The 25,200-nt window shown below is 39.8% G+C and overlaps 1 protein-coding gene across 6 annotated transcripts in view; it reads left to right on the top strand.

Annotated features, from left to right (window-relative positions):
- hectd4 (HECT domain E3 ubiquitin protein ligase 4) overlaps nucleotides 1-25,200 on the top strand; it is a 268,508-nt gene that overhangs the window by 226,077 nt on the left and 17,231 nt on the right. For 5 of the 6 annotated variants that reach the window (XM_080208163.1, XM_080208164.1, XM_080208161.1 and 2 more), the window contains 11 exons: nucleotides 1,414-1,619; nucleotides 2,936-3,115; nucleotides 4,533-5,824; nucleotides 7,183-7,390; nucleotides 11,246-11,469; nucleotides 12,104-12,255; nucleotides 14,071-14,177; nucleotides 15,078-15,201; nucleotides 15,830-16,020; nucleotides 17,509-17,655; nucleotides 21,700-21,819. In XM_080208163.1, the coding sequence (XP_080064289.1) occupies nucleotides 1,414-1,619; nucleotides 2,936-3,115; nucleotides 4,533-5,824; nucleotides 7,183-7,390; nucleotides 11,246-11,469; nucleotides 12,104-12,255; nucleotides 14,071-14,177; nucleotides 15,078-15,201; nucleotides 15,830-16,020; nucleotides 17,509-17,655; nucleotides 21,700-21,819 (2,951 nt within the window). The remainder of the gene's footprint in view (nucleotides 1-1,413; nucleotides 1,620-2,935; nucleotides 3,116-4,532; nucleotides 5,825-7,182; nucleotides 7,391-11,245; nucleotides 11,470-12,103; nucleotides 12,256-14,070; nucleotides 14,178-15,077; nucleotides 15,202-15,829; nucleotides 16,021-17,508; nucleotides 17,656-21,699; nucleotides 21,820-25,200) is intronic. The other variant, XM_080208165.1, reaches the window with a different exon arrangement.

Genomic DNA, 25,200 nt, shown 5'->3' with positions numbered 1-25,200 from the left:
CAGTGGCCAGACATCAAATATTTGGTGTGGACACCAAATGTTGGACCCCCAACGAATCTAAATGAACTGTACTCAGAATCTTGGGAATTCTGGAAAAGGATAAGATAACAGCACCTGTAGAAATACAACAAAGTTCACAAAGTAAAGAAGTTGTAGGAAAAAGTAAGGACAACATGACCCAACGATCAGTTTCACTAAAACAAGGGCTGCAGCTTAAGGAGAGAACTTGATTTTCAACTGCAGTGTTACTTTCACTTCAAACCAACAGACAGTACACAGGACAGTGCTGTGAAAGGATTGAACATGGGTACCTCAGCTGTATGTGATGTGACTTATGCAATGCTACCCAAGGAAAGTGTGTTTGACATTTTGATTTTGCTGGTGAATGGTGCAGAATAAAAATAGGGATCTTTAAACTTGGCTGCAAGGAATAGCAAATTACCTTCACTTTAAAGGAATGGGAAAATTCACCAGTATTTAATCCATTAACTGGTGTTCACTGCTAAAAGTAAGAGTTTGGGCATTCTGCCAATGGTGGGCAGATCTCAATTTCACTGAAGGTTTGCTAACTTTAGAAATGTATCTGGAGTCGTACAGTTTTACAGCACAGAAAAAAGCCTTTCGGCCCATCATGTCAACAACCATCAAGCATCTATCTATTCTTCTCCCATTTTCCAGCACTTGGTCTGTAGCCTTGGATGCCATGGTGTTTGAAATGTTCATCTAAATGCTTCTTAAATGTTGTGAAGATTTCCTGCGTCTGCCACCCTTTCAGGCATTGAGTTCCAGATTGCCACCACCCTCTAAGTGAAAAAGTTTTTCCTCAAATTGCCTCTAAATGTCCTCCTAATGTCCCCAGGTTATTTACCTGTCTACTAAAGGGAAAGGTTCCTTCTTATCCACCCTATCTATGTCCTCAATAGTTTTGTACACCTCAATCAGGTCTCCCCTCAGCCTTCTCTGCTTGGATGAAAACAATCCCACCCTAATCAGCCTCTCTTCATAGCTGAAACACTCCAGCCTGGACAACATCCTGTTTAATTTCCTCTGCACCCTTTCTAGTGCAATCACATTCATCCTATAGTGTGGTGACTAGAACTGCATACAGTACTCTCTAGCCGTGGCCTAACAAGCATTTCATACAGCTCCATTATAACCTCCCTGCTTTTGTATTCTACACCTCAATTAACAAAGGCAAATATCCCATATGCAGCCTTACCTACCTCTCCTGTGCCTTTAGGGAAGTTTGGACATGTATCCCAAGATTCCTCTGTACTTTCTAATGTCCTGCCTTTCATTATTTATTCCATTGTCACTTATTTGAAATCTGAAGGCTATATTACTTGGAATACTTGTTCTTAAAATTTACAGTTGTCAACTATTCTAATCTTTTCATTTATTTTTATTGCCTAGTTCCTCTCTGTATAAGGCTCCTTGGGTTAGAGTGCTGGTATACGGACTCGGTCACAAGGTGCGGAGAAATGGACAACTTAACCTTACAGAAACTGTCTGTTACCCAAAAGATGCATCGCCAACCAATACTGGGTTGACTCCACCTCCCACCACAAATCAATACCCCTCTGTTGTCATCCCTACTGACAAGCTACATGTCAAGCTAGGTATGTCTAAGATTGGAATAACTGCAAACATAATTTCCAAAACACTCAAACTAATCAAATGTTAGAATGAAATATTAAGTTTTTTAAAAATATGCATATAATGGGCTAGATTTTGCAGTTAGCAAAGCAACGATGCTTTCCTTTCACCTTGGAGAAAGCTGCCCACAAAGATCTTAGGGATTGCTGTGGTGCGGACAAGCCTTTCCGGTGCCAGTTTAAATCTAACATCAAGTCGAGGGATCTTCAGATATCTGTCAGCAGTAATGTCATCAACTAGGGTAAGCAACCAACACGTTGAAATATTCTCACAAGCAGCAAACCAAGAAGGAAAAGCAGCTGAATCCCTTCACTTTTTACTTTAAATTTTTGCATATAATGACAGAGGTATGAAATTAAGATAAAAGATAAAATGCCATAAAGTTTTAAAAATATATCATTTTTTAAAAATATGTAATCTCCAATCATAATAGAAAAATATAACATTCAACAAACCTAATTTTGCTTGATATCTAAAAACCCAGCTGCTGCATCTCATTCAACAACCTTTTAAGGATTTTTATAGAGAAACTAAGAGCATAAAATAAGTTGTCCTCGGTTCATAAATTTTTAATTGAGTGCATTCTAGAAGGGCCTCAACAGTGCACCCTCTGGAGAAGCATAGAACGATGTGGAGATGCCAGCGTTGGACTGGGGTAAATACAACAAGAAGTCTCATAACACCAGGTTAAAGCCCAACTTTTTAGTCTTTAACCTGCTGTTGTGAGACTTCTTATGAAGCATAGAACCCCAGAGTATCTTCTGCATTCCCATGTTTAACTGGAGTTAATCGACAGTATGGCCAATATTGTCACAAAATCCAGGTCAATAAAACTTGATCTTAAAAAAGCAGTGCTTCTCAATTTTTTTTTCTAATTTTCTCTCCCGGTAATTGTTGAGTTTCAGAAGCTGTTTGGCTGTTGTTGGCAGCCCTGCTTCAGACTGAGAGGAGCAGAAACTCCTAAGTTTTGTTCCCCACGTCCTCGCCCAAAGGTTTTGTAGTCAGTTGTGGTGTTTTACTTACCACTTAGTTATGATAAGCTTTGCTCAATTCGGGAATTAAACCAAGAATATCTGGTGTGTAACTTCATGATGCACCACATGGTGTCTTTTCAGTTGGCTTCAGCACATGATCACTAATACCATTGACTGAAATAAGGTTCGTTTAGACCCTTTTTCTACTTTTCTGTGTAGCTCTGTTCTCCAGTGGTTATTTGCTTTTGTTCTTTCCACATGATTTTCTTAGGTTAAAAATATATAATTAACCTTCCTCTTCCCAGGTGTTTCCCCGCCACCTGGTGCGGTGCTGGTGTTAAACTCATTGCCTCTGGAATTTCCTCTAGCAATGGCATTTGCAGAACAATTGCTAACATGGAAACTGGGAGAAAGTGACGGGAAATCTGAGGATGAACTTGATGCCATTCCTGCATCAGTCCTCCTGCAAGTTGTTGAACTGTTTGGTAAGACAAGTTGCCAGTAACTGATTTGAACAGTGTGTATTTTGTACATTTTTATTCATAAATGGCATTTTTCTGATGTTATGACCAGGTGAGAAGGGGTGAACTGGTCCCCCATCTTAGTTGGTCACAATAAAGATTTAAGTGTTTTTAACAAGATGCAGCCCTCTCTAAATCAGAACGTATTTAACTATTTTCTCTGTGGACAATAAAGAGACAATCTAACAAGGTTTTCTTGAATCAAAGAAAAATAAAATTTATTAACTCCTAAATTTGAGAAAAATAGTAAAAATGTGAAATCAAGCATTTGGCCGTCATGATACATGAAGCCATTAAAGAACATACATACAGTCATAACCTTTGATTATGCTTGAAGCATGGATTTAAAGCAGTGCATCCAATTCAGGTTAGATGGTTTCTTAGATACAGTCAGATGTAGAACATGTTGCAATTATTAAGTGATTTTGGTTCACTGGTAGATTTCTGGTAGTTTGCTTCTCCAACTGGGTAACATGCTTATTCCAAAAGACAGAGGGAGAGGGAGCAGCCTTCAGTTTGTTTCCCCCACTGAAGACTTTCTTGACACTGCCAATGTCAGTTATAATCTCTTCCTAGTGATTAGCAGCCTTGCCTTGAAATACTTTGTCCATTGCGTATTCCCAAGAGGTTTTGGGTGGGTCTGTCTCTGGCAACCATTGTTTCCTTATCCAGTATTTTGCATTTTTCCTGTCTTCCTGAGACAGTTACAAATTTCAATGGGTCTCCAGATTAGAGGAAATATCTCTCTTTTTTTCACACTGTCCTGAGGGTGATTCATTGATCCCTCAATTACAACCTGGAATGTGGCCTGGCATTTTTAAGCAGTTTCTTTGTTCAAATTGCAAACATTCCATTCAGTAGAAAATTTTAATCATATTTTAAAAAATAAAGGATCATAGCTCATAATATTATCCGGAGTCTAAGCTAGAGTGAATAAATTTGAACTTGATACCCAGAAGAAATGGCAATTTGTCACTGCCATATAATGCACAGGAACTGTTAGATCTGATTGGTATACTGTTACTGTTTGTGATACCTATTGTGTAACTGAATGTGTTGCAATTTAAGATCCACCCTCCAAATTTTCTTCCCTTCTGAAGACATTAAACCCTGTATGATTCCTGAGGCTCTGTTAACATCCAAATGAAGCAAGCTAATCTGTCATGGGAGGATCAAAGCTAAACTCTCGATCTGGCTGTGCATATTTTAGCTGGCCTCATGGATTAGTGGTCAAGCACAGTAACCCTTACTGATTTGTTATTTTCTTCCCCCTTCATGTGCAATGTATAAATTCTATGTGGATCTGCCTTAAGCAAATGTTGTTAACTGGAATGTACTTTAATGCCTTTTTTCTGCATCTGATTATTCTCCCAATTTATAGCCAATCTCTTGTGGACAACAGATCTGTCCCCCAGCATAAAAGAGATGATATTCCATCTATTAGCTGAGTTGCTGCGCAAAATCCATCAGCTGGAACAGAAGAAGAATCCTGCTGGCCTATCTTCATCCATTGCCATCCAGTTAAACCCATGCCTGGCTGTTCTGATGGCAATACAATCTGAACTCCGAAAACTGTATGATGAAGAAACACAAAACTGGATGACTGGGAATAGCTCTGGTATTGGAATTGGAGTGACTGACCAGGGCCGTTTCTCCACCTACTTCCATGCCCTGATGGAGATTTGTCTTGCAGTTGCAGAGGTAACACTGCCCATCAATATGAGCACAGTGGTCAATGTGATGACTTCCACAAGTGCACCCAGCCTCAGCGATTCCTCTTCCTCCTCTTCCTCGTCACCAGGACAGACACCACAGAGCCCAAGCTTGCTCTCCAAGCGAAAGAAAGTTAAAATGAAACGGGAGAAGACATCAGCAACAGGGAAGCGGCTCACCTCACGCGGCAGTGAGAGTGACACATCAATACTGAATATTGGTGGAAGTAAACCAGAGGATATGCTATGGTTCCATAGGGCCCTGACTTTACTCATGATCCTCCGTCACCTAACCAACAAGGACCCCCAAGGCCTCGGAGTGACAAATGATGCCATCTCAGATGCCTGCCAGGCTTTAGTTGGCTCCAGCTCCCACAGCAGGTTGTTGGTAATATCAGGAATACCGACGCATCTCGAGGAATGCGTTGTCCGAAGTGCCATTCGCAGGGCATGCAGTGCACATGGTGGAGTCTTTAAAGATGAAATTTACATCCCACTACAAGATGACGACCCCAAGAAGCTGAAAGTGAAAGTTGATAGCAAGCTGGAGCTGGCCAAGTCAACAACAGTCAACAGCATGGACAGTATGGATATAAGCAGTGGCAGCAGTGTGACACCAGCTATGAGTATGAGTGCTTCTGCCTCTACCAGTCAGACCTCAATTTGCAGCTCACAATGTGTTTCTCGAACAACAAGTGACCTTTCAGTAGACCAGTTTCAAGCAAGCCATGACATTGCTACACCACAGGGAATGATTGATCCACACACTGTATCTAGTCAAGAGAGCCTGGACCTGTCCCTATGCAGCACAGGGAGTTTGGGGAGCCTTGGTAGCCTAGGAGAACCAATGGACAGTGCAGACTCTGCTTCTATCTCTGATGTAGGATCCATGTATACAGTCACATCACTGGACAACAATCCGCTTGTTACGCGACCCATCAAAGGTTATGCTATTGTTGAGGTAAGATTAGGGTTTACCAGTCGGGCTTTAGTCTGTCTTTAAAAAATGTGAAGGATGTGGGATTATAATTTAAAGCCTGGTCTTAATTCTCTTTCATTTCTGTAGAATTCATGTTATTCCCTTGTTAGGCCTTGCTGTGAAACATTCAAGTGTTTTTGCATTAGCAGTTATCAGTATAATTTCAGTTTTAAATCTCTGTTGTATTATTTTTCTTAAAGGAGGCTATTAAAGAGATATATAGTACTATTTGAAGTTAACCTCTGGGTCATGGAGTCTGTTCTTGCTTATTCTATTTGGTTTACACCATTATTCAGTACAGTTTTAATTTTCAAATTCAATCAACCAGACTTTTTAAAGCAACAGGTTTAATTATTTGTTACTTTATTAGATTGAATGAGACTTTGTTTAATTTTACCTCCCTTGAATGTAACAAAATTCAAGATGAGTCTTGTTTATGTTTACAGAAAAGGAATCTGGAAAAATATTGGAGTTATTTGGACCAGCAGCATTTAAGATTACTAATCATTAACAGTTAACATTATTTCAGAGGAAACAGACAAAAACCCTGCCAAATACTGATGTCGAGTATTTAAATTTTTTGCGATTCAAACCAAAATCTAAAAATAGAAAAGCAAAATGCTAGAGATGCAGAAACTCTGAAACAAAAATGGGAAATACTGTGAATACTCCCCAGCTCTCCAGATATGTGTGGAGAGAAAACAGAATTAATGTTTCAAATCGATTGATCAGCGTTCTGATGAAGGATCACAGATTTGGGCAGGATAATCTTTGGAATCCTGATGTCAGAACCAAATGATCTCCTCAGTGGCCACCTTCAGGCTTGCCATGCAATTAATGGTGTGAGGTAGGATGTGGATATTGCCAGCCCACTCAGAGGACCCATGTCTCTGAAACCACAACATCTCCATGAGAGGTGCGTGTTGTTGAGGCAGGTCATGGAGTGAGAGAATGCCTCAAGTGCCCACGGAGAAGTAATTTTAACAAAAAAAGTTTCAAATCAGAGTGGCATAGCAGATTGGCCTCTCCAGATTGCCATTTGATCAGTGAGAGTGACCTTCCCTGCCTGCAACCCAATATTTGGGATATGGAGGCTCTAGCTCAGTGACCACCCACCAGAAAATGATTGGAATTAGGGCTATTAATTAAATTGGCTGTCCACCTTTGCTCAACCATAATTGACCTACATCAGGCCCATTTCTGCCAAACATCCTCTAGTTAGCAGGAATGCATCAGAGAGACACTTTAACGTGGCTTCCAGCCATTCGCCAAAATTCCCAGGAATAGAATTCAAAAAAATTTCTTTTGGGTCTCAAGGTGACTTTTTTTCTCTTCTGTAGGTGAGAGCGAGAGCAAAGATTGAAAAAATCCGTGCCAGTCTATTCAACAGCAGTGATTTGATTGGATTATCCAGTCTGGATGGTGAAGACGAATTGATGGAGATGTCGACAGAGGAGATTCTGACCGTCTCATCCGTAAACCAGAGCTTGTTTGACACACAAGGCAGTTCAGCATTGGAAGATTATTTCACTGATAAGCTGATAAAAGGTGAGCAAAAGGACCAGTTTTCTGTGATTCATAAATTGAAGCTGCCCATTTCACAAAATTAATCCGAAATCTTCCACATTGCTGTGCTAAATCGACACAAATTGGGCTTGTGATGATTTATGTGCACAGTTCCCATTTTTGGCTGCACTGTTGTAGTGCAGTGCTGGAGAAAGTGGAGCTTCTTAGTGGGAAAACAGACCATCCGCTATTTCCATCTTCACTGGGAGGAAAATATATTCAGCAATTACTTACTCCAGGTCACTATTCCACATTTCCAACCTATACCACAATATTGATGAGTTGAAAATTGGTGATTCGTGAATTAGCTGTTAGTATAATGTGGGTTTGAAGAAAGCCAAGATGTATTACTTCCTTGATTGTATTTTTTTAAACTCCACTTAAAACAGGAATATTGGACATAGACATTTGGTCATTCAGCACCTAAAAGAAAGAGATGCATTTCCAACTTAATACAGATGAGGGGTAGCAGCCAGTGATCATGACCATTCTCTCCTCAAAAATAACCTGTCTTGAAGCTTCCAAATTAGTATTCTTCTTTCTTGCATTTGTGGCATAAAAGTTTGTAACAATGACTAATTATTTCACAACGTATGCATGTGTGTGCGCAACATTGACCTTTTAAGGTTTAAAGTTTATTCATTTGTGCCACAAGTGGGCTTACATTAACTCTGCAATGAGGTTACTGTGAAAATCCCCATTCTTCTTGAATGATGGTTTATCATGAGCATCAGCCCTCCCTTTTAAAAATCAAGTAGTTGTCCAGTTTATCCATGGCAAAGTTCTTTTCGATGAGGTTTGCCTGTTACCATGTAACGGGTAGAGGTACTGCAACTGGTTAATGTCCAATCTCACTCTTGTGTCTTGCATAGCATGACTGGCTGAAGGTTCTTCTGCATTTTTACTAACACACTTCAACTAATACCACCAAAAACAGAATTGGTCATTAATCTCAGGGATATTTGAGTGATGGTCCAACCATTAAAGAGTTGCTGCGTTTGTTTATGTGGCAAAGTATTGAGTTCCAAATGCAGTTCAATATATAAAGCACTTTGAAACATGAAAAATGAACACATTTATTACAGTCACAAGTCAAATATTATGGCACTGAAGAGTTAGGACAGAACTTTAAGGTCATTCAGCCTTGGTGAGCATTGGCACCTCTTTCATTGCACCCCTCCTGGTCCAAAGTGCTCCCTTTCCATTTGGCCTTACCATCAAGACCCCTGGACCTTCCCTACTGTTTGTGCCATAGACTGCCATGCTTACCTTCATCCTGGTGTAAGACTTCAAATCTGGAGATTACTTGCAGTCCTAGCAGTGATCACCAGTCATTTAATGTGGCTGTGAGGCAATTGACATTAGCAGGGATGTGTTTCCCACCAACATTTCCAATGGCGATGCGGGGAACCCTATCATCCATAAAATTCTGCCCTAGTGTCATTTCAGTGTAGTAGGTGAATGTGTGGTGGTATAGCTTCAAAATGCACACACTTTCTTCAACTGGAGACCATTGGTGCAAATGAACCTCTGTGTGCTTAGGATGAGTAACGGACTGTTAGACACACAAGTACTAGTGATGGAATATCAATCCTGAAGTAATCTTTGGGCTTCTGTATTTGTACGTAATTTAAATCATGGGTGGTAAAGGACAGTGTTTATGCCTGCATTTGGGGTCTAGATGGGGTTTCGTTTGGGTTTGTCTATTACCCTAAGAATGTTTTCAGTAATTGTTATTCATTCATTGAAAAGCAATCTTATACATCTTTCTATAAATAAACATCTCGGTACTCTCCACAGTTACATTTGTTTCCCATCAGATCTCAGTTACTTAATCATGTCATGTTGCATCAAAATTATGTCAGTATCAGGTGCCCCTGATAACCCTTTACTCTACTAACAGATTATTAAGAAAATGAAATATATTTTGATAAATATTGTCGCTATATAAAATTGACCCAGGCATTGAAATAGGATATAAAACAATGAAGAATTAGTGAACATATTATCTGACCATCATAATCTTCTGGGCGCAGGCTGATACTTTGTTACTGGTGCAAGTGCTGCCAAATCATATATCATGTTGCCACTTTCCAAACAAAGCTATATTATAGAATTTTTGTTCTTTTTCATAAGTTTGTAGCTTCCCAGAGGCATGGGCTAATGTAGTTTAGTGCTAATTTTAGCTGAATACATTGAGTGTAACAGTTACACGCTCCTATGCAGTTAGGGAAAACCAGGGACATGAAAAGTGAAAGTGAAGGCACTCAGAATCATCATTATCCATGTGATTACACTGTGCCTCTAAGAAATGTATTTATATCATGTTTCTTGTGTGCAGTTTGTTTTAAATTCAGCTGTGGTTTACACACGCAACAAGCAGCTCACATGCTGAGAATACAAGCTAATGATTGATTTTAGCTAGGGGAATGTTTATTTTAATTGGACTGAATATATTCTTGTTTATTTTGCTTTTCACCCTGGGGTTTCAGATTGGGTTTATGATTAGATTGATGTAGTCGCGTGCTTGAGGGGAGAGGTTAAGCTTACAGGGAAAAGCAGTTTCTGCTTGCATCTGAAAGAAGTAAGAGCTGTCTGTGGTGTTTGTTGCTTGGGACCTGTTAGAAACAGTATGTCTTTCTCTCTGTATCTCTCTCCAGAAGTGTTCTGAAGGCTCGAGAACTAGCAATCCAAGCATGTAATCCTGTGTGTTGTTAACTGATTTTTAAGAGGTGTTTAAGTATGTAAAAGGAATATTGCTTGAATTGGAACTAATAGAGATGGGTTAGCAGTTAAGAACGGAATCTTGCCATGTTTAAGTATTGTTCAGTTGGTAAATGTTAAATGAATTCACTTTTTTAAGGTAAGCTGTATTGTTAAATAAAGTCTGTTTTGATAAAAGCTTCAGTGTATTAATAGAATCACACCTGGAGTGAAACACCTTATCCTCATACTAACACCAAAATTCAAACTGTTGGGGTCCAGTCAGACTTCATAACAAAGTTTAGGTTTCTGTTCTGGTACCCTACACGCATCACAAGATTTTTCCAGAAATGGTTGTTATGTTGTATGTGTGTATGTATATGTTTAATAAATATATAGTGTAATAATCTATCTTGTACATGGCATTCCAAATACAAACAATTAACATTTTGCAGTGGATTCACAATATTAACAGCAATACCGTATGCTTGATATGTTTAGATTTATGATCAGTTTAAAGCTGTGGATCTGTAGTAACACAATGTTTGAAAAAGATGAAACCATATTGTCAGCTTGTATGAAGATTGAAGGAGCTTTTGAAGGTGGATGTTCCATCTATTTTTTGCTGTCAGTGCCTTGTTACAAAGTCCCTCTGTGACCCATCTCAATGCCTCCATTCATTGTAATTGTGCAATTATTTACATATTAGCTAAAACCTCACCTCACCATCTGCCCCAGAGTATTGTTTGTTAAATCTCTCTCAGTTTCGTTGCCCTGTTTGCCCTCCCAGGTGAATGTAAAAGATCCATGACGTTTTTGTTAAAGAAGAGCAGGGAAATTCCCCTAATGTCTTGGTCTACACTTGTTCCTAGATGACAGCACAAACAGATTACCTGGTTCTTTATTTTCTTGCTGTATGCTGGGTTTCCTACATTATAACTGTGACTACAAATGTACTTAATTAGCTGAAAAGTGTTTTGTGACATTCTGAGATCATGAAAGGTGCTATATAATTTCAAGTCCTTTTATTTATCTTTAATGTTTTGAGTGACTTGTATTTTAAAAAGCATATCAATAAATAAACCCCTTCAGTATTTCAATGTAAGAATGTTTGTTGTGCTCCATCTTACATAGGTGATAAGGTAGTTCCTGGAGCACGGGACATTCTTGCAGAGATATTCCGAAGCTGTATACATTCTGAGCAGGTGCTGAGTCTGGCTCCAGCCAAGCCTATTAAAGTTTCTGACATCTTCCTCAGTAAAGAACAGATCAACTCTCAGACACCAGGAAACTTGTTGCAAATATTTTTCACCAATGTCCGGCCACCAAAGAAAGTTCTGGAGGATCAACTCACACAGGTATACACACTTCAGATAAGGTTTTGGTTGGTTTCATTTGTATTTGGTAAATCAAGGTCAGTCGTTATGTATAATGTAGCTTTGGTAGCCAGTGATGATGTTTGCCTATTGCCAGTATTAGATAATTACCAAAAGCTGTTAATGTCCAATCTCAGCCTTGTCACTTAAAAATCTTTTTCTGAACAACCTTTAATTAATTCTATCAAAGACAACAACACGTCATTAGTCTCATTAATATTTGAATCGTGTTATTCTTGCTAAGTGGCAACACATGACCTTTCTTAGAGTGACAGCATACTGGCAATTAGGCAGGAGATTGCGGCCTCATGAACATGTAAGTGTTTCCTTGGCCACTGGTTTGGGACAATAGTAGGTTCTTGCTTAAGAAACATACAGCAATACGTTTAACGCTGAAAATATTTGTTGGTCATATCAACACTTATTAATCAACTATTCGAGGGACTTTATCACGCTTGTTCTTTTTTATTCTTACAAGTAACTATGTTGTGATATCAAATGTGTTTCTGAAACGTTATCTTTTCTGTCACATGCAAATCTATCCATTGTGTTATGTGCACATTGCTTTGTACCATATGTAATTAAACCATTTCTGCTCTTTGTTTAAAATTGCAAGATACTACGAAAGTACGGCATACCCAAACCGAAATTCGACAAGAGCAAGTACAGTAAAGGAGGAAAGGAGCAACACCCTGGGAAAGTAGTTAGCACAAAAAGACCAATTGCCAAACCTCCAGGCAAAGACAGGTCCGTGCTGAACAGCGTCAGGTTCGTTGTGTTTTTTGGGGTTCTCCCCTCTTCAATCAGGATTTTAGGTAGCTCAAAACATCACTTAAGGTGAGAGGGAAATGAACCTTGTACTCTGGCGCAAAGTTAAAAATCAACTTGTTGTACAGTCTCGTGGATTTACCACACCAATGCATATATCAGCCACAGAATTTACACAAGACAGTGATCTCGCTCATCATTACACTCATTGGTGCATAAATTACATCTTTTAGTTTGTACTTCACAGTAAGTGTAAGCCATCCTCTGATTTTTGTCAAGGAGCCCTGGTTTAAAATAGCACAATGCTGCAAACAGCTCCATGTACTTAAACAGTTATGCACTGAATATATTTGGGTGGAAATGCAATCATATGAAAAGAGTGTAAATAATTAGTCCTCATCAGTGCTTATTCTACACATTTTGTCATTGCAGTCTCATTCACTTTATCTCTAGTTGTTGTTGATGCCAACTTCTGGGCAAGAAACAACATAATGAAAAATATGAATAATGTCAGGAAAAATCTCTGGGATTTTCCTCCATGTCTGCATGAGGCTGTTCATTATGGCCTTGTATTCCCTCTAGATGAGTACCTCAACATATAACAAGAACTTTTCAACAATCCTTGTTGAACCATAAAATCCCTTTAGTGCAGTAAGAGGCCCTCTGGCCATCAGGTTTGCAGTGATTCTCCAAAAAAGCATCCAATCCAGACCTTCTCTTCTGCCCTGTCTCCATACCCTGCACACTTAATCATGGTGAATCCATCTAACCTACGCTTTTAGAAATTGAGATGTTTCAAAAATAAGCTTTTAACTTTTTTTGTCTTTTAATTCATGAGTGATAGTCACGTGGTTTTTTTTCTGTTCAGTTTGTTTTCCTAGCCTTCCTTTTATCAAATGCAGTGACTCTGGAACACGCTCTCACATCTGCTGTCAGCCTTTTGTAGACTCGGCACAGGAATTTATTTTGCAGCAAGCTTAAAATATTTAGTCTCAAGACAGAACAACATATTGGGTATTAAAGAGAAATGGTTGTAAGCTGGTCATGATGAGTTTAAATATTTTGGGTTATAATATTTTAGGATGTGGGGAATGGAAGAGGAGGAAGGGAAGCCCTGTTGATTAAAAATAATGTTACAACATTAGTAACAGCACATAAAGGTAAAGGAAAGCTATCAACTCTGTGGGGACTCTATAATTAGAATTGAGTACTAAGAGAGGATGTAAAACTGTAATAGAAGTTGTCATTAGGACTCTTGGTATCAGTAATGAGATGACAAAATTTAATTTAGACATTTTTGGAGAAGTTTGTAGATAAAGCAAAACTGTTGTAAGGGGGCACTTCAATTAATTTCCATATGGACTGAGAAGGGCAGAGTAGCTCAAGTCAGAAATGTAATTAATTTCTTGAGTGCGTTCAAGCATTTCTGGAGGAATATGCTCTCAAACCAATAAGAGGACAGACCACAATAGGTTTGACAGTGAGTGCTGAATCAAACTTGGCTATTAACAAGAAAGGAACATTTATCTAGCAGTGATCACATGAGAGCTCAGTCTTGAGTTATCATAGATAAGATTCCAGATTTGTTATTGTTATATTTAATGAGATGAGAAACTGACAACAGTAAACTGGTCACAACTGTTTTTGAGTGAAACCAGAGACCGTAAGTGAAGCTTATTGCTGGTCTTTTTGGCTTAGTATCCTAATATCTGAATCATCCAAAACTGATGATATCTGCTGTATTCTGGAGATCAAGTAAATAGTTTAAAATATAACAAAGTAAAATGATTACATACTTAACTATTTTTGGAGCAGAACTGCACTGAGTGAAAAGAAACCAATTGTGAAAGCAAAGTCACCTGAAAAGAGCACCAAACCTGATGACAAGGACCCAGAGAAGTCACCAGCAAAGAAACAAGAAGGTAGGCCTGATTAGTTTTCTATATTTGTTGTAATGTTTGCTGAAGAACTAGCAATTTCAATAACTGTGCCCTTGTTTAACTGGTTATTTGCAAACTATTCATTGCCATTTTCACCTTAGATAAAGCACAAAACATTCTGTTGCCTTAGGGTAATGTATTCACATGTTGGGCAGTTTAATTGCTCTTTACAAAGTTAAATGTACTGCTTTTGCCAACAAATAATCTTAGTCACTTTTTGATTCATGAATTTGGTGCACCTGTATCCTTATACCAATAATTTTATTCATCTTATTTGTTTCTACCTCGGTTTTGTCAGAAAGTATTCCATTTTTAACATACTTTGCAGTGTATCCATTTTTGCCTTTACTGATCTTGATTATACTAATGATTACTCATCAGTAACACCAACCACTGCCCAGAAGTTATTGTAAAAATATAACTCTAAAGTGAGACATTGTTGTCATCAAACATGTGACTCCTGCCATTTAATTAATAATCTGGAATTTGCACTTTTTTGGTGTGATCACAACCAGTTCAACCTTTAGTCCATATCGGTTTGCTAATATGTAAATAGTATTCAGAGCAATCCCTCACTATAAAATGCTTTGATAATAGGGTGAGGCTGGTGAAACTGGACTTAAGCGGTTGCAGAATTTCCTAAACTTAGTTTCCCACACGAATTATTAATGCTAGCTTCCTTCCTGTTTTGTGCAAGTCATCCTGTTAGAATTGTTAGCTGCACTAAGGTTGAAAAAGTTATTTGACTTGAAATAATTTCGTAGATTTAAGCATGGAAATTAAATTTACAGCTAGCTTGACTACTTGCTTTTGAGACAGCACAACACATGGAACATTGAAAATTTCCTTCACTAATGCTATGAATCTCTCAATCTCCAATAGTACCAGAAGAGAAGTATTTAACATTGGATGGTTTCCAGAAATTTGTTGTAGATCGGTCAAAGCAGGACATCCGCAGCGTTTGGCGAGCAATTCTTTCCTGTGGATATGACCTCCACTTCGAAAGGTAAGAAGAGTTCAGGCATAGTATCACAAATCCAGTTGTCTAAAAGGCAGATGCTTTTATAAGCTGCCGTGCATTCATTTTAACTGTTAAGTGAGTAAAAGAACTTAAGGGGACTGTTTGATTAGGCTCTGCATATGCACAGTGGGCTAATTATCAGCTTCACACACTGGTCTTTCTACACCCGCAATGGTATGGGTGATCTTTGACCACACCCAACTTGACTTGGTCTGAATCCAGCACAGCTTTGCGAGTCAGCCTTACTTACCTTATTAATTTTTTTGAAGCGTTATTCCTTCACTATTATGTATTCTTCTTACAAACATCAATAAAAATAAACTTATTCATTCAATTTCATTTGTCTCCTATTAATTGAATTATTTTCCTCCGATAATTGGCAAGGTCTGAAATCCACGCATGCTGCAGCTCCATGGTTGTCGGTTTTGAGACACTGTACCTGTATTACAGATAGAATTTCTTTGCAAGTTAAAGCTGGAATTTACAATTAACTACTTTGTACAATGCATTTATTTGCAGATATCATTTTGATAACAGTTATTAATAAATCATGCTTCAACAGTGCTCGGCTGTAGTTGAATTGTATTTTTAACAATTTCCTTATCTACTACAGGTGTGCCTGCATTGACACCAGACATGCCCAGAGATCCTGCAAAAAATGGACTCTAGAGATGGATGTTGCACTTGTACAGTACATCAACCGTCTCTGCCGCCATCTTGCCATCACTCCAGGTCGACTTCATCCCCATGAAGTATACCTTGACCCTGCAGATTTGCCTGACCCAAGGATTGCCTGTTTATTGAGTAAGTCCTGTACAGATAGTTACAGTGCAACACGCATTAACAGTAATCACGTAGGTCTTCACTGCATATACAAGTCTATTGCCCTACAGTGAGCCTTTGTCAATTATAACATGCCTAAGAATACTGTCTCCCCAATTTTTTGCCACAAGTTTGAAATTTCAGCTTCTTAGTTTTTTTTCTCAAAGCTGACGGTAGTCAATGCAAAGATTCAAAATGGGGAAAATGAAGCATTTGTTGGGCCAACAAGTAGGGAAATCAATAGAGGACTTACCTTGAGATGTTATTGTGCACTCTGGTGATCATTGAACAGCAATGGTAAGTACTATCATGAACCAGTCAAAGAATATTGTTTGGGTTAGAAGCCCAGAAGAAATGGAACAAAAGGTTTCTTTCCCAATCTGATTTACTTTCCTCAGATTGCCTGGGTTTTGTATGGTCACTTGGAACTTCTATAATAGGCCTCAACACTTCTGAGTTAGGGATTGGAAGAATCAGCTATGGGATTAGTTGTCACATGGATATTTCCCTTCCACATCTCTAAACTCCCCACTTAGAGACAGGAAACCAAACAAATCAAAATTTCCTCTGTTTTGAGAAGACTAAATCCACCATCTTCATCCGCTACCACAAACTGCATATTCTTGCCACTTACAGTATTTAATTCACCTCTTCAATACCATCTCAGGTTGGACAAAACTATTTGCAACCTTGGCTTCCAACTTTATCTGGTGCTGATGTTCCAGCTCTATGCCCACTCCATTTAAAAGAACAACTAGTTTCCCCTCCATACCATCACATACCTCTGGTCGCTATTTGTCATCCTCTATAAACACTGGCCAAGCTTCTGCTGCCCAAGATATCAGATTTAACATTCTCATTACAAAATCCTTTCATGACCTTACTCCTTCCAGATTTGAGAGTTTGAAATTTGTACCCTTGGACAGAAAATATGCATTGTTTCATAAACACATTTATCAACAACTATCAAAAATTACCACCATGGCAATGATTCCAGTTAAAAAGTTATTTGTCAAATAGTTGTAGGGTGGCACGGTGATTAGCATTGTTGCCCCACAGCGCCAAGGATCCAGGTTTGATTCCCTGTTTGGGCCACTGTCTGTGCGAAGTCTGCGTGTTCTCCCCATATCTGCGTGGGTTTCCTCCAGGTGCTCCAGTTTCTTCACACAGTCCAAAGTTGTGCTGATTAGGTGTTAAATTCTCCCTCAGTGTGCCTGAACAGGCACCAGTGTGTGACAGCTGGGGGATTTGCACAGTGGTTTCGTTGCAATATTGATGTAAGCCTACTTGTGACACTAATAAATGAACTTTAAAAACTTTAATGAACTGTTTGGGACTTTCTGAGGACATACAAATGGCAATGCCCATTCTTAAATCACATATCAATTGATAGCCAGGAAATACGTGTGAGATGTGGTTGGCCTTTGTCCTGTATGTTGCGTGCTATTCATTTTGACATACTGTTCCTAGATATTCCAATCGAAAGTCTTCGGCTTCGTTTCGCTCTACTTCAGTCCTTAAACAACACTTTGGAAACGTTCTTCCTTCCTCTGGTGGAGCTCAGACAGACACACACATATATGGACAGCATTGCATCACTGCTACGAGAGTCTAAAGGTCAGATGTCAGACACCCCTCCTTGTTGGAGCACTCAATTGTGTCAGCACTAATTTTATCATAATGTGCACTTGTACTTTTGATTCGAAGATAAGCAAATGGAGTATTTATGTACTGTTCCTGTGTAACTTCATGAAGTATTTATATTAACTTCCTTAATGGTGAAGGACTAGGAGCTGTGAAGCAGCTGAGGGATTTCAGAATCTGTGTGTGCCTTCAAGAAAAGGCTAGTTCATGGATACAAAGGCTAATGGAATACTGGATTTTATCTGTAAAGAATTAGTGTTCAGAAATGAAGAAGTGCTGCTTCAGTTGTACAAGAGGCTTCATTGGGAGGCATCTGGGGTACTGAACATTAGGAAAGCTGCATTGATCTTGGAGGGTGGTACAGAATCACCCAGATGTTTAAAGTGGGCAGTTTGCGTAAGTCTGGCTTGTGGCTTCAGAATGTTGCAGAGGATAATCTAATTGAGATGTTTCAAATAAGACGAGGTTTGATAGGCTAGATACAAAGAAAGTATCTTCTGGTGGGGAATCAAGATTCCAAAGGCCTTAATCTTAAAATTAGAACTAAGAATGAAATCAGGACCCCCTTTTTCCACACACTGGCAAGTGAAGATATGGAACTCTCTGCCCCAAAAGCTATGGGTGCTGGGTGAAATTAAATCTTATAGTCTGAGATTGTCACATTTTTGTTGGATAAGGCAATCAAGGAGCATGAAACAAACATAAACAGATTAGAAATACAGATCCAGACATGATCTAATTTAGACATGTAAGCCTTGAGAAGGTAAATTGCCAACTTGTTTTGTTCCTGTGTTCCCTGGAGAGAGGAATGTTGGGCAGGATTCTTTATTCTCAATGCTATCTAGTATAAGCACCAGATGGAAACTGCACTTGGAAGAATTGTCCTGCACTTTCTGGGTTTGATTTGATTTGGTTTTGTGACATGTATTGGGATGCATTGAAAAGTATTGTTTATTGTGCGCTATACAGACAAGGCATGTTGTTCATAGTGTGCATAGGGGAGAAGGAAAGGAGAGAGTGCAGAATATAATGTTATGAGTCATAGCTCAGGTGCAAAGAGAAAGATCAGCTTAATATATTCAAAAGTCTGATGTCAGCAGGGCAGAAACTGTTCTTGAGTCAGTTGGTACTTGATCTCAGACTTCTGTATCTTTTTCCTGATGGAAGAAGATGGGAGAGAGAATGTCCAAGGTATTTGAGGTCCTTGATTATGCTGGCTGCTTTTCCAAGGCAGCATGAAATGTAGACAGACAGTGGCTGAGAGGCTGGTTTGCATAATGGACTGGACTACGTTCACAATCCTTTATAGTTTCTTGTGGTCTTGGTCCAAACAGAAGCCATATCAAGGTTTTGCCTCTTCCTCCAAACAGCTCACAATGTTCATCAGTAGTCCATCTCGCCGCTTTTCTTTCATTATGTTCAAGTTAGGATTACATAAGACTGGTAACTTGGGATCCTAGTGGCGACCAGCACACTGGAATAATATGTTGGAAGGACAGCTGTAAAGCAAACTGGAAAATGTTTTTTTTTTAAGAAGATTTTGAAGGATTGAGGGGATGTGATTCAATGTGTATCCAACATTATCATCACAGTTTGACTACATCTGTTCCCATCTGCACTAAAACTTGGATGCCTCACCATAGAGCAGTACTAAGATTGAGGCTCATCAGACCATGGTGACTTAACATGCTTCTTCCCACTGCAATTTCAACCTGCTAGAATTTCTTAGTTCACCTGTATTCAAATTAATTATTGACAGCTTTGTACATTTTCAAGCCTCTTGCTGGGAATAGATGCTAATGGAATTGATTTTGTTTCAATGGCTGCAAAATTTCCTCATAGGGCCTGTGGAAGTTGAAAATAGTGGGGTAAACTCTCCAAACCACTTATAAGCATGCAGTATAATGATCACCATGTTATAAAGGGAAATAATGCACGAGTACAGTGCATGTACTAGAAGTATGCAGAGTGGGTATATCACAGAGGGGGTACATTGGAGCAGTCAGTATCCAATATTCATTTGATGCCTGCTATTTTTGACCTTGTAATCTTATCGTAAGTGCATACAAGTAAGTAATACTCCTTCTCTCCACAAGCTCTGTGTAAAGATATCACCGTACAACTTGCAAGTGATTTGCTTTTGACTCTCTACTTGTTGCTGTAGAGTTAGTGGAAGCACTAGATTGCTAGAGACATACTGAATAGTTATTATGTCAGCTAGGTGTGATACTGAACCTTCAGCAGCTGTTGTTTGCTTCTGAAACGCCTCTGAATTCACCACTTTCTCTTAGTGATGGGGACCATAGTTACATAGAACATAGAACATTACAGCGCAGAACAGGCCCTTCGGCCCACGATGTTGCGCCGACCAGTTAAAAAGCAATGACCCTCTAACCTAAACCAATCCCTTTCCATCCATAAACCTATCCATGGATCTCTTAAACGCCCCCAAACTAGGCGCATTTACAACTGCAGCAGGCAGGGCATTCCAATCCCTCACCACCCTCTGGGTAAAGAACCTACCCCTGACATCCGTCCTATAACTACCCCCCCTTAATTTAAAGCCATGCCCCCTCGTGTTAGCTTTCTCCATCCGAGGAAAAAGGCTATCACTGTCCACCCTATCTAAACCTCTAATCATCTTATATGTTTCAACAAGATCCCCTCTTAGCCGCCTTCTTTCTAATGAAAACAACCCCAAATCCCTCAGTCTCTCCTCATAGGACCTCCCCTCCATACCAGACAACATCCTGGTAAACATCCTCTGCACCCTCTCCTGGGCTGCAGCATCACAGGGGGATAGGAAAAGAGACAACAGAAAAGACAAGCTGCTTGCAGAGGAAGTAGGAGGGCTCTGAGCAGGAGGCTTTGAACATAACATAAGAAATAGGAGCAGGAGTAGGCCATCTAGCCCTTCAAGCCTGCCCTGCCATTCAATAAGATCATGGCTGATCTGAAGTGGATCAGTTCCACTTTCCCGCTTTCTCCCCATAACCTTTAATTCCCTTGTCTATCAGAAGCCTATCTACCCGTGACTTAAATATATTTAGCGAGGTAGCCTCCACTACTTCAACAGGCAGAGAATTCCAGAGATTCACCACCCTTTGAGTGAAGAAGTTCCTCCTCAACTCTGATCTAAACTGCACCCCCCCCTTATCTTGAGGCTGTGCCCTCTAGTCCTGCTATCCTTTCTAAGCGGGAAGAATCTCTCTACCTCTACCTCTTTGTCCACATGGTGTCTTCATCAAACACTTACCTAAACCAAGAGCAGTAAGTGAGGCTTCTTGTCATTTGGTAGGATTTGGCATTTGTGAATGCATTCTCTGACATTGATCCCTCATATAAGGTCATAATGGAATTCTAGCCACATCCTTGGCACTGGACTGTTGCCATTTGCCAGCATGGCCTCCTGCCTCGGCTCCCTTCTGAGCAGTTGTGCAGAGGGAAAAGAACCTTTATCTTCCAGCCCACCACCTGCACCAGCAACTCCAGCATGACATCAAGAAATCTGCAGGTACATACCCTTACAAGCCCTTTCTGATTGACTTTCAGTGTTGCCCCATGAGTTCCAACCCTTGCTGCAACTAGAACATGCCTAAAAAGTACGTTCAGGCTTTAAGTGGTGCTAGTCTCTGATCCCCTACTGTGGCATGATGCCACTAAGCATCGCTGGGCTGCACAACACAATCATTAAAATGAGCAGACAACACAAAGTTTGTGTGCTGTCTGCATCATTTGACCCGGGTGCAAAATAATCACGCATTGTGATCTTCACACCTGAACTTGGTTGTCATCCAAATTAGCCTCCAATCTTCTGACACTGAATTGGATGTAACTAGGCCATGTTTCTAGCTGTTTAGCTCGTGTGAGCTTTAGTTCAGTATTGCCTTGTCACCAACTTGTCTTCCCATTTGCAATTTTTTCACTAGTTAGACACCAGAGCTCCAAGTAAATTGTAAAAATGTTCATAACTATTCTGGTGAACTTGTCCTTGTTCATAAATACTTTTTTCTTCAGGGTTAGTGTTTTATGATACTAAAGTGGCTGTGATGAACCGGGTTTTGAATGCAACGGTACAGCGGACTGCAGACCATGCTGCACCTGAAATAACTCTGGATCCGCTGGAAATAGTGGGAGGTAAGCAGTGAAAGGTTGGAATTGACAAATGTGCCTGTTATTCTCAAAAAATACAGGGGTTGGTTTGTGCACTACTTTTTCCATAGTATTGGCTTGCTTCATAGTTCACCATTCTAAACCTTGAAATTCACACTGAAAATTGAAATATTTCCATTGGAAAATCTGGATATTTCAATTATGGCAATAGTTGGACTCTGCTGATGATTAAATATTGGTTTATTTTGGGCATAATCCAGAATTAGAAAATCAGGGTTTTGTTAACCATTTTTCCCAAATTGAGAAAGTTTGACATGTTACAGCAACATTAATGTGTCTTTTTTTTGTGTCTTTTTTTGGTCATCTTTTAGTTCCACCTTTTTTAAAGGTGCCTGCTTATTAGAGGGCACAGATTATATGAGGCACTACTGTCCTTAGCTTCAGAAAATTGAGTCATTCAAGTTAGGGCAGCACAGTAGTTAGCACTGCTGCCTCACAGTGACAGGGACCCAGGTTTAATTCTGGCCTTGAGTAACTGTGTGTGGAGTTTGCACATTCTCCCCATCCTCTGGTGCTCCTGTTTCCTCCCACAGTCCAAAGATGTGCAGGTTAGTTTGATTGGCAATGCTAAATTGCCCCTTAGTGTCAGGGGGATTAGCAGGGTAAATGCTAATTTAAATATGTGGGGTTATGGGCATAGGGCCTGGGTGGGATTGTTGTCAGTGCAGACTTGATGGGCTGAAGCGGCCTCCTGCGCTGTAGGAATTCTATTCTATGAAGTGATTTTTTTGTAAATATTTTTGGGTTTTTTCCCTTTTAAACAAAATAACATACCCATAAAACTGCTACAGTACAGCTCATTTGTTTCACCGTATAGAAAAAAAAGTTGATCCATCTAACCCAGTGCTTCAACCTAAAGAGTAAAAGGATAAAGCGAGAAAGAATAAAATAACATCAGGGAGACAGCCTCGCATACGGGATATTAGGGACAATACCTTCATGTTCTACGAAAAGCCTTGTAGAAGTAAATCTGACACTATGGAACCTGAATACTTGAGATAGAGGCCCTATACTTTCGGAATGAATCCGACTTGGATCAAAGTATAGAAGTTATAAATTCCATTGGAGTACACACCATTCTAATATACAGAAGGTGTCTTGTCATTGATCCAAAAATATTTTTTTGTGCTACAAATGTTAGAATATTCTACAATCTTTTCTCATTATCACGTTTATCTGGTAGCATTGGAACAAAACATTAGGTTCATCCCCAAGGTTATATCAGATTTTTTTTTACAGCTTTTTAGGCATACCTTACCAATACCTTACCAGAACAGACACAGTATATACTCCTCTATTCAAATTTATATTTTTGGCACAATGGAGATATGCTGGGGTCCATCTTGTGTCTCAAACTTAGTGAAATAAACAATGTGAAATTTTTAGTTGTATCACCTTCACTATTATTACAGACATAAATTTTTATGCACTCTACCAGACATTCCCGATCATTTCGCCACGAGATTCCTTTCCCAATCTGAGGTGGTACTTGCATATTTAGAACAAGAAGTGTCATAAGACTTACTAATTTAATCATTTTGGTTCCGTGAGCAGGGGAGACGCTGGCATAATTCTAAAAAAGTAATGTCTGGGGATGTTACATATTTGACATGGTTGATCAAAAAATAAGGAGCCTCCTCTAAACATATCCACTGATCTTGAGAGCCCCTATCATATCCAGTGTAAAAATCATAGTCCGTGAGACCTGGAGGGAAATCAGGGTTTCCCTGTATGTGAGTGAGAGCAGAAGTTAACATAGATTGCGTCCTCTTCCAAGCTCGTAGAGTATTAAAATTATTGGATTCTCACATTTGTCTGGTACTGTCTTGAAATTTCTAAGAAACATAAGAGTTTGTAAAGCATATTTAGGCTGACAAGCCTCACTATCAAGACAAATGAAAGCATAGTCCTTTATCCATTCCTGTATAAATCTAAGATGAGAAGCTAGCTGATACAATTTTTTTATTAGGCACATCAAGGCCCCTTTGTGAACTTGAAGTTGCAATTTAGCCAGTTTTAAGTGAGATCTCTTTTTGTTCCATATAAAGGTGCTGAAATACCCTTCATCAATACTAAGCTGCACAACCATGACTTAGGTAAAAAGGTCGAGCGATGTAGATCACAGTTTATGGATGCGAATAAAGTTTGCCTTGTACAGCTGACAGAATGAGGGAGTAATCAAAGTACCAGAAGGGAACCAGAAAGGGGAAGGTAGCAAGGGTTATCAAATGTTATTGTAGAGTTGTTGAGTGTCCTCCTCAGTATGGCTGGATACGGGAGGGCACACTGTGCTGTACGAGCCTTCAGTCATCTTCTAAGTTTATTGAAACCTGTTGTACTGCCACTGAAAAATCTTGTTAGAAAGAGACCTTATATCTATCATAGAGGACCCACTACATCTAGCTGTCTTTTGACCATCTTTGAAGTTGTGAAGACGCTTAATTATGGCCCAGGGTTATTGGTTGTTTTTGGGCCTTGAAGCAAGTGAGTGATATGCCCTTTCCAGTTTGATGCACCCAGTTTTTGTTTGTTTATTGAGAAAGTGTGATAGCCAATTTAGAGAATTTTAAGTGGCAGCATACTCTTGGCTCCTTCCAATAAACCGATAATCCAAAAATCTTCCCCTGACTTCGGCATCTTGAAGGGAATTGCTTGATAGGGCGGACGCAACACGGTTTCATTAAAGGGAAGTCGTGTCTGACAAATTTACTGGAGTTCTATGAGGATGTGTCTAGGGCAGTGGATAGAGGAGAGCCGGTGGATGTGGTCTTTCTGGATTTTCAGAAGGCGTTTGACAAGGTACCTCACAAGAGGTTATTGCAGAAGGTCAGGGGACATGGAGTTGGGGGTAGGGTGTTAGCGTGGATAGAGGATTGGTTGTCAAATAGGAGGCAGAGAGTGGGGGTCAATGGGTGCTATTCGGATTGGCGGTTGGTGACTAGTGGGGTGCCCCAGGGGTCGGTGCTGGGGCCTCAGCTATTTACCATTTATATAGATGATCTGGAGGAGGGAACCGAGTGCAGGGTGTCGAAATTTGCTGATGACACCAAGATTGGGGGAAAGGCAAATTGTGCGGAGGGTGTGGAGAGTCTGCAGAAGGATCTAGATAGGCTGGGCGAATGGGCCAGGAAATGGCAAATGGAATTTAATGTTGGCAAGTGTGAGGTGGTCCACTTTGGTAGGAAGAATGGTAGGAAGGACTATTACTTACATGGCGAAAAACTGCAGCAGGCGACGGTGCAGAGGGACCTCGGGGTCCTTGTGCATGAGTCGCAAAAACCCAGCTTGCAGGTGCAGCAGGTGGTCAGGAAGGCGAATGGGATGCTGGCCTTCATAGCGAGGGGG

The sequence above is a fragment of the Carcharhinus amblyrhynchos genome, chromosome 20 (assembly GCF_965287045.1).
Source record: "Carcharhinus amblyrhynchos chromosome 20, sCarAmb.v2.hapA, whole genome shotgun sequence".
Classification (NCBI taxonomy): domain Eukaryota; kingdom Metazoa; phylum Chordata; class Chondrichthyes; order Carcharhiniformes; family Carcharhinidae; genus Carcharhinus; species Carcharhinus amblyrhynchos.
Note: the sequence above shows the minus strand (reverse complement) of the source record. Positions and strands in the feature narration are given on the sequence as shown.